Here is a 9,256-nt window from a genome sequence, read left to right as displayed (position 1 = left end):
GCAACTGTGTCGGTCTGTCAGTCTGGGCCGAAAGTGACCACACAGGCTTCAGGGAGGGATTTTAAAGCCGTGGGTGGGCGTAACTTTAGGCTCCTCCCACCACCCTGGTCTCACGCTTCATTTCACTGCAGCCACTAAACTCAATTTGTAGACGGTAACAAAGTCGTTAATGTTTGTAAAACATACAACATTGCAAGTGAACCCCTTCTCTGTTGTGATTCTTATTTCCTATATTTTGATAGTCTTTCATAGTTTGATAGTTGGCGTGGAATCAGTGGAAAAAATATTGTTAAAACATTATAATAAAATGAAGAATGTAAAACAAATATATTCATTGATTGTCCCTGAAATGTTTTTTCTTAATTATCTATTTAATACACATTTGACAAGAGTATGAAGATGAATGCAGACGGAATGGCGCACCAACTAGGACCCTTCACTAATCCGCAGCCACGCGCAGCTGTCCAGCGGAGTGTCAGCGGCACGCGCCCCTGAAAGGTGTTGGCAGCTCGTGTGACCCTTATTTACATGTGTGAGAGAAAACATCCGCCAACACAGCTGGAAGCGCAGACAAATGACTCATGCCATTATTATGGCCGCTGATACGAGACTTGTCGGGTTTCAGGTTGCCCCAGGTGAATTGTGACTAAAAAAGGAGTGTGGAAGAGGGAAAATAAAATCTGGTGAAATCGAAAACATTTTGATTAAGCGCTCATTCAGCGATTCCTTGGTGCAGAAGTTCTGTAAAATCTACAAGAAGGGAAAATGTACAGCTTGCGTAAAATCCTTTATTTTATGCGAATCTTTGTAAATTGTTTTCCTTTGGTTGTTGATGTAAAAACACAACGCAATTCAGTTAATTGATTATTTCATTTCAAACGTGATTCTTAAACTCCAAAGAATCTGCAAAGTCCTCTGAACGTCACCACTAGGTTGCGTGCCCCGCGTGAAAATAACTTTTACGCGCGTCTCCGCAAATTGTTGTGAAATAATGACATTGAAACCAAATGGCCACATAGATTCGGTCTTGAGAGGCAAACGCGTGGGAACACGAATTCCACCTCTCCTCCAAACACTCTTTGTTCCGATGTATCGATTCTAACAGGTAATAAAGTGTGAATAGCTCCCTGCTCGCTTTTCCCATGAGAGAGAGTTGGAGGAGCCGCTCCCACGTCTGTCTAAACTACTGCTGCAAATACGCATCTCACAACAGAACCAAACTGGATCAACCTGTGCTGCGCTCAGCTGCTGTTTTACCACTTTCCAAGCAGCATAGAAAGCAGCACGTTTTTGTAAAACGACAGGTATTTTCAACGGACAAACGTCATCATTTTACAGGTGACTTATCAAATGACTGTATAAAGTTACACTGACTCTCGTAATAACCTGTGACGATTAATCTGAACGTCTTACGTGGAGGCTACGCGTGGGAACCCGCGAGCCACCTCTCGCCCAAGCACGCTTTGTAAACGGGGTATCGGTTTTAACAGGTAATAAAGTGAAGATGAAGCCTCCTGCTCCGCGATGAGAAAGAGCTGGAGGACACTGTCCCACTGTCACACGTTATTCGGCGTTTGTCTACACGTCGCTGTGTCAGACGGCAAATGTGCGTCCACTAAACCCCCATTTCTTTATTGCCATTCAATTTGGAAACGCGTAACCATTTGCCTCAGGCCCCCTGTTGCACCCTAACAGTTTATCTTCATCTATTCTTATGTGCTGGAGCAAATACTCATCCTTCACTTATTCCATTATAAATAAGTGTCCTGCATTTTAAACACTACTTAAAGGACAAGTTTACCATTTTTGAAGTGCTGCCTATGTGTGTTTTTAGCTATCATCATTCCTCCTGTTCCCTCTGGGCATTAAAAATCCCAAAGCGCTTATAATATAAGTGATGGTTTTCATTTTGTCCATCCAGAGTAAATCTGAAGTGAATAAGATTTCAACACTCTGAGGAAAAACCAGGTGGATATCTTCAAAACTCAACTCAGCAGAGACACACTTCATTTCACCTGGAGCCTCATGTTCGCTCCACATGAACCGAATAGCTGTTTCAATGCACATGTGGGAAGCTGACGATTGTTTTAAGACGCACTTTAAAACAGTGTGAGCCTGTGCTTTCTTACAGAAGTATTATAATACTCCTGCAGAGAAGTTGCCCCTGTCGCTGACAAATGATTATATCTGATATAGATTTTTTTTAATACTGATGCAACAGTGTGTGTGTGTGTGTGCAGCATTTTACTGTTGTAGAGCTAATTTTAACAACTTTATATATTTATTTAGTTAATTTAATCTAGTCAGTGGTTCCCAAGCTTGGGTGTCAGGTCCCTCCAAAGTGTCACAAGAGAAATCTGAGGGGTCATGAAATGATTAATGGGAGATGATTATTATTATTATCCTTTATTAAGTTTAAAGACTTTTCTCTTATATTTACTTATTTTGTAAAATAATAGATCATTTTATGCCTCTTTGTGTGTGAACAGTTATTTAAATGAAATCACTCTTGGGTGGAACTGCTAACATTTCTGAAACATGACAAGGACCTCAGGTCACAGGCCTAACAGCTGGAAACCACTGGTTTAATCCTGATAATGTGTAGTATTTTATCATCTTAAAATATTTATTAATCTGCAAAGTTATTAGTAATCTGTTCAACGAACGTAGTGCATTTAAAAGTAAAATATGTCGCTCTGAAATGTAATAAAGTATTAAAATATAAAGACAAAATGCTCCAATAAAATCAATAGTCTGAGGTCACAATCCCCTTCTGCTGCTGATGTTAGTGATTATCATTGTTCTAGAAAATGTCCGGATGATGTTTACTGTCTTTTCACAGATGTGCTCTACACACTCAGCATGGACACACACACACACACACACACACACACACACACACACACACACACACCGTCTCTCCGTTTTCCCTTGAACTTCAAAGCCTCTGATCGCCTCCACAGACACGCGCGGCGGCTCCAGCAGCACGCGACAGCATTTCGCACCTTATTCAAACGCGCGCCAGCTGAGAAAAGCTTAACAACTGACTGACTTCACCACACACAGAATTATAGACGTGGCCTCTTTTTAAATATATATATTTTACATTAGAGGAGCTCCTGCTTGTCAGCTCCGTCAGGATGGATTGGTACATATCTGCCAGAGACTGCTGAGTTAAGATGGATGTTTGTGTCCTGCTGATTTATTGTTGGAAAGATCCAGAAAAAGTCTGGCACGCGCCAAACCTTAATTCAAACGGACACGACACACGTTTCCTAGAAAAACTTAAAATATCCAGCCATTGTTTATTGAGGGAGGATTGACTGAGTTTTAAGCTCTTTAAACGTAATGCCCTGAAATCACTTTCATACCGCCTCATATCACTGAGTGAGTCCATCAGTCCACAGCCAGTGTTGTCGTCACTGGAAGGTATTTATAGCCTGTTGAATAGAAACCAACAGAGAGCGGTGGGCTCATGTAAAAGAAGTAAAATGACGGGGCAGGCCTGTTGCGTAATTTGCATTTGTGTGACAAGAAGTGTGTCTGTGTGCGCGTGGGAACCTGAGAGGCCACTGTCCTCCACACACGTCTTTTCATGATGTACCAATTCTAACAGATAATAAAAGTGCAAATACACTGTGGCTTTCCTTTTTCCCACGGGAAAGAGCCAGAAAACTGTCTCCCATGCCGTTTCACTTCAGTTACATCAGATTCACCCACTAATGTAAAACCGGGAAATGCAGGTGTGCAAAAAGTTTTTAAAAAATAATTAATTAAAAAATAATAACATTTCATACATATCAAATTAATGGCGGATCCTCCTCTGCAGTTCGGGTTTTACCTCGAAGTGTAATTTCTGCACAACCAAGTTACCCATTAAGGAATTTAATGATTTATCCATTATGTTGCTTCTCGGCTTTATAAACTGTGTCTCTGAATTCCGGCCTCAAATAATCAATTTCGCAGTCTCATAATCCACAATATATTTATTTATTTATTTCAGTCAATGATCAAACTGCCACGACAGGACAAACGACCTCGGACTCTCCACACAAGATGAAGAACTTCAAAGTGCAGGAGGCGTTAATAAGACACGTTTCGTTTCCTGCGACCTGACACCGGACACGCGCAGAAAACAGATGGAGACTGAATAATAATCACAGTGAAAACAAAGGCGGACATGAGCTGCGCTGGTTGACAAGTTATTTTTGACCTGATGTTGAAGGTTCTCATGAGAACAAAGAGTATTTAGAAGAAGTGCAGTGCTCAAGATAAACTTGAGAGACTCTGCTTAGACTCTAGTTACATATAATTACAGAACATGGTCTAATGAAATAAGAAATGACTAAAGAACTGCACAGTTACAGTATTAAAATAATGTTGTCAGCTCAGTATAAGACCAGAATAGGTGATAGGAAACCTAGTTACATTCTAAAACTAAATATGACATATGAAATGGTTTAAAATAGTTTATTATTTAACATTTCCGCTGTAAATCTTTCCTGCTCTGGGCTATATTATCTTTTTGTTTTTTCCTTGGTTTAATCCAAAGACTCTCAGGCTGAGTGAATGAGGTGTGAACAGGTCTATCTTTGATGTCTCTGAAGTGAGGACCACTGCTGAACTCTTCCTCCTCATGGCCAGACTTCACACCTGGAGGATGTAGCTCTGCAGGAAGCCACGCTTCACACCTCAGACTAACTAAGAAGAGCTGTCAAAAGGCAGCGCCATACAAAAGGCCAGCAGCGCTTTGCATCACATTTTAAAAGGATCGACGACACCACGCATTTTAATTTTAAGAACATTTTTTTATTATTTTTTTATATATAAAAAGGAATACAGCTCACCATAGGGAGACATCCAGAATAAATTAGTGTGCAAAATAGACAAGATATATATTTAAAGAGAATACAAGTTATATTGTACGCAAATGTCATTCAGGCCAGCAGACATCATGGCACACAGGTGAATGTGAGATGCTGTATGGGGCTCTCCCAGCCTCAAGCCCTGACTTCCCACACCTGGAAATGTGATGGACGGACACTCAATCATTATCCACTTCAGTATCACACTCTTGAATCATGATAGCAGGTGTAGCAGAGGGTTGTAGCAGTGTGTGAAGGAGGAGGCAGACTTTTCTCTCCATAATACTCACCTCTGAACTCGCCTCTCTGCACAGCAGCAGTCCCGGCCGGACGGCCCCCGCTCAGCCACGTGATCCGGCTCACGTCTGTCCCAGTCTGGGAGAGTCCCTGTGCCTGTGTCAGCAGAATAGACGGCTGCCCCGCTGTCTGAGCTCATTCAGAAGCATTAAACAAGAGTCGTGAGTCAACCCTATCACACATACAGCACATGTACAAATGAGATTTTTTACATTATTTACAGACTTTGAGGCTGTGGGTGAACACCAACACTGTTATGAGTTATCAAAGACCGTTGTTTGCAAGACTACAATGCAGATATTCTTTAAGAAACAATACAGGTGGCACCAGTGAATATCATTATAGTAATAATAATATATATTATATTATTATTCATTTGTCAGAGTCATTAAAAGTTCAGTGTCAGAGGTGATGATCAGGGCCAGGGCCTCCACATCGTCTGGCTGAGCGGGCAGCTCTGGGACGGGCTCTGTTTGCTCGCTCGACTCGCCACCCTCAACTCAAGCTGACTTTTTTTCTGAGGCTGTTGGGGAACTCTGGGAAACCCTTTCTGGACCGGACGTTGGTAGGGATGAACAACTGAACTGTTCACAGCGTAGGCTCGTGTATCCAGTCTGTGCTTAGACTTTTGCCGAAGCATCCGAAGAATGGACTTTGTCCGTGGCAGAGAGCTGGTGGAGGAGCGGGCCTCAGTTCTCCCCTGGACGCCTGCAGAATCAGAGTCTGAACGGGCGAAGCGAGCGGCAAAAGATGCGTCCAGCGCTGCTCCGAGCCACAAGCCTTTCCCCTCAGGTCCCAGGAACTGAGCGGCTCTCTGCAGGCAGGTGGAGAAGCCGTCTTGGAAGGAGTGCTTCCGGCCTCCACCTCCACCTCCAGCTCTCGTCTTGTCTTCTTTGGCAGTGTTCTGGAGGAAGAGGACTGTGTGTTCGAGTATCTCAGCTTTCTCCACCCTGCGCTGAGCCCCACCCTGCAAGAAAACATCAGGATGAGTTAATGGAGTCTGCTGAGGCCTGAATGGTGCATAATGATCCGCTGTCTCAATCAGTTTTCATTTAAATCCAATGTCAGATATTATGGTAGGCCATTAGGAATCTTAACATGTTTTCATTGCCGTGATACAGTATCCTACCTAAATGTAATTGTACCCAGATTTCTTCTATTTGTTACTATGTTCTCTCAAAAGATCAACAAGTGCGCTCAAAGCTTTTGTTTTTTACCAGTTGTTGTGGCTCCTGCAGCAACATGTTTCTCAGACACTCCAGACTGCGGTTCATCCGCTCCCTGCGACGTTTCTCCACCTGAGATTTTATGAACTAGAAGAAAGAAAAAGAAAACATTGTGAAGTTGACTTCAGTCGGCTGTTCAATTTCATTCACTCTCATTAAAAGTTTTCTCTCCTAACATTGATTTTTGGGACAAGATGGTTCTTACTCAACTCTAAATTTAGCTAAACCATGTCATCTGAGACATAGTTGTAGCTGAGTAAAAACAGCAGTTGTATAATCTTATTTTACCTTTCTGTCGTTTGTTGCATCCTCCGTTTCCTGTAACAGTTTCATAGTAGCTGATGGTCCAATGCTGTCTGTCTTCATCCAGTGGTCAGAGAGGCTCCTTCTCAGTCTGCAGCTGATCAGGTAATGAGGCTCTAGTCCCACAATGCTTCTTTTACCGCCTCCCTGCCAGACCCTCAGACCCCTCCCACTCTACCACCCAGATGTTACACTACACCTCCTCCCCCTCCCACTCCCACCCCCTCCCCGGTCCCGTCGTTTGTTATAGTCAGTAATACAGACCATTTTAGATTTAATGTATTTATCGTAGACTACAGTTTATTTAACTGAAGCCTTGAGATTCACAGAAACACAGAAGAATTTGAAGCCTTACACATTACGCACAAAAACCCGTGCGTTAAAAACCACATACGTAAAATCACAGGAAAATACAGGAGTCGAAATGTTACCCTAAAATATGGAATATTTAAATTCATGGTTCCTGTTTTTAGGATGAGAAAGCATTTGAACTTGAATTTGATCTTCTGTCCCCCCTGATGAAAACGCTTCTTTTTATCTTCGTTTAATTTGGATTTGGACTTGTAAGAACTTTGCAGTTGCTTTTTGAATCATAAAAATAACACAGAATGACTTTAGCTTACGTAAAACTAGACTCTTAACAAATATAAACATGGACAGTTTATTCGGTCCAATTGGAAAAACATTTTTTAATGATGATAATTTTCATTTTTCGTCGGTATCTCCTGCTCTAAAATGATGTTTTTATTGTATGTTAATTCTCTATTATATAGCCTGCTATTCCAGAGGGACTGTCAGTTTCCCTGTGGTATCAGTGACCTAATGTAAGATTGGACAGAGGAGTAAAATCAGTACGTGCGCCACTGACAGAACATGAACCATTTGTGTTGCACGTACCGTTTGAGGTGCGAGTCGCTGAAGGAGTTGACACTTCTATCCATCTGTTCTGCTGGTTTATTCATGCCCCACAACCTGTGCCGCTCGAAACCTCTGCTGCCAAACTGATCAATTATAACCTGCTTCTGTCTTCTCACAGTACAGTGCGTAAAATCCCTTATTAGTTGCGTCTCAACAACGTCACTTTTGAATGTTTTTTTTCTTCTTCTGCTTAATGCATCTTTCTTTTCGTTTCTATTGACACCAAGCGTGCGCTCATCTACAGGCAAGTGCCGACGCTCGCGTCCACACTTCTCCATCCACACTTGACGCCTTTGCATTTGTTAGTCAGTCTAACAATGGTTAACACTTTGCATTCACACCTCTTTGACACGATAGGCCACGCGTGCCATTTGGGCCGCTGTCTCGTGCTGGCGGGCCTTTTTCAGCGCCGCAGTTGTTTGACATTTGCTTGTGAAAAGCCTTTGATGCTTCCTGGCGACCGTGGGAAAGAAGAGTGACAGTGACGACGCGCAGCTTTTTATGTTTTATTAACATTTGAACCAGCGGCTCCCAAACTGGAGACCGCGGACCCTCAGGGGTCTTCTGCTGGCGGCGATTAATTAGCAGCCTTTAACTACATTACAGCTGAGGCACACGGTTATAATCCTATTGTATTTAACTCCACACGCCGCAGCCCCGTATCTCAGCTTATCTCAGCTTATCCGGGTGGTTAAAAGAGAAGCCTGTTCATTTTACTGCGTCCAACAGCTCCACGGAATAATACAACAAACACGTCACAGCAAAGAGACAGACAAATGAAATGAATCTTATCCCAGACTGACACCGTGATGCTGAGATCAGGGCTCTGTGGTGGTCAGACCGTCTGCTGCAGGACTCCTTGTTCTTCTTGTCTCTGACTCCGGCTGTTTGGGTTCATTGTCCTGCTGCACAGAGAATGATCAGTTCATCCAAATACAACAGAGCTGACTGGAATTTGTTCGCAGTTTTCACAAAATTAAAAACTTACTTGTAAAAACACCAACATCTCCTTCCAGAAAAGAACATGTACATTACAGGCCGGTTATGGGATCTTTGGGTAATTGTTATATTGTGGCATGATTTATTAGTGAATGTTTACTGTTCTACTATTTTGTGCATATTAATTGTGTTGTTTGTATGGATGTCTTTTTATCCACTTTCTAACATCTGCCCAAGGAGAAAAGATAAATTTTTACCTTTCAGGCTCTAACTTTGGCTCATTTACAACCTTATTAAAGAGGATGCCCCCAACAACATGTTAAAATAAATGTTGAAACTAGATTCTGACACAGAATTGCTCCGTCAGTCAGGGCAAGTTAATTGAGTCTTTTGAGCTGTTGCCCAATTGCCACAAGATTAATTGGCTGTTATTATGATATATTATGTTATGATAAAGATGCATCACTGTTCATTTCTAGCACCATAAATTAGATTCCATTCACCTCTGTTGCATTGGGGCAAAGAAAAACATCAAAACTTGAGTAAATTAAACCAAAAACTATTTTGATGGTTAGATACTGTTGTTGTTGTTGTTTCAATTCTTTTGTAATTTGAGTGAACCAGCCCTTTAACGCAGCCCCTTTATATAAATCAAGCTTTTGTGTTATGACCATGACTCAACATAAATCTGTCCCGATCACCAGCTGG

At 42.0% G+C, this 9,256-nt stretch overlaps 1 protein-coding gene across 2 annotated transcripts; it reads right to left on the bottom strand.

The window, feature by feature from the left end:
• Positions 1-4,835: 4,835 nt before the first annotated feature.
• Positions 4,836-6,824, bottom strand: LOC130172924 (enhancer of split mgamma protein-like). 2 transcript variants are annotated; one of them, XR_008828349.1, is made up of 4 exons: positions 6,677-6,824; positions 6,380-6,475; positions 5,156-6,129; positions 4,836-5,021 (listed from the first exon to the last, which is right to left on the bottom strand). XR_008828349.1 is itself a non-coding variant. In XM_056381900.1 (3 exons), the coding sequence occupies exons 1-3, from the start codon at positions 6,752-6,754 to the stop codon at positions 5,578-5,580; spliced, it is 726 nt and encodes a 241-aa protein (XP_056237875.1). In that variant the 5' UTR covers positions 6,755-6,824; the 3' UTR covers positions 4,836-5,577. The 2 variants fall into 2 exon arrangements, 1 of the variants encoding a protein (XP_056237875.1); XM_056381900.1 differs by having other exon boundaries at positions 4,836-6,129.
• Between the last annotated feature and the right edge of the window lie 2,432 nt (positions 6,825-9,256).

Source organism: Seriola aureovittata, chromosome 7, assembly GCF_021018895.1.
Source record: "Seriola aureovittata isolate HTS-2021-v1 ecotype China chromosome 7, ASM2101889v1, whole genome shotgun sequence".
NCBI lineage: Eukaryota > Metazoa > Chordata > Actinopteri > Carangiformes > Carangidae > Seriola > Seriola aureovittata.
The sequence above is the reverse complement of the archived record's forward strand: the minus strand, read 5'-3'. Positions and strand labels throughout refer to the sequence as shown.

Bases quoted from the DNA above. Each gene is read 5' to 3' on its own strand.
- LOC130172924 (XM_056381900.1), bottom strand. From the start codon at position 6,754: ATGAAGACAGACAGCATTGGACCATCAGCTACTATGAAACTGTTACAG. The intron at 6,476-6,676 runs GTAAAATAAGAT...TCTTTCTTCTAG, and splicing joins ATGCAACAAACGACAGAAAG to TTCATAAAATCTCAGGTGGA. The intron at 6,130-6,379 runs GTAAAAAACAAA...GTTTTCTTGCAG, and splicing joins TGCAGGAGCCACAACAACTG to GGTGGGGCTCAGCGCAGGGT.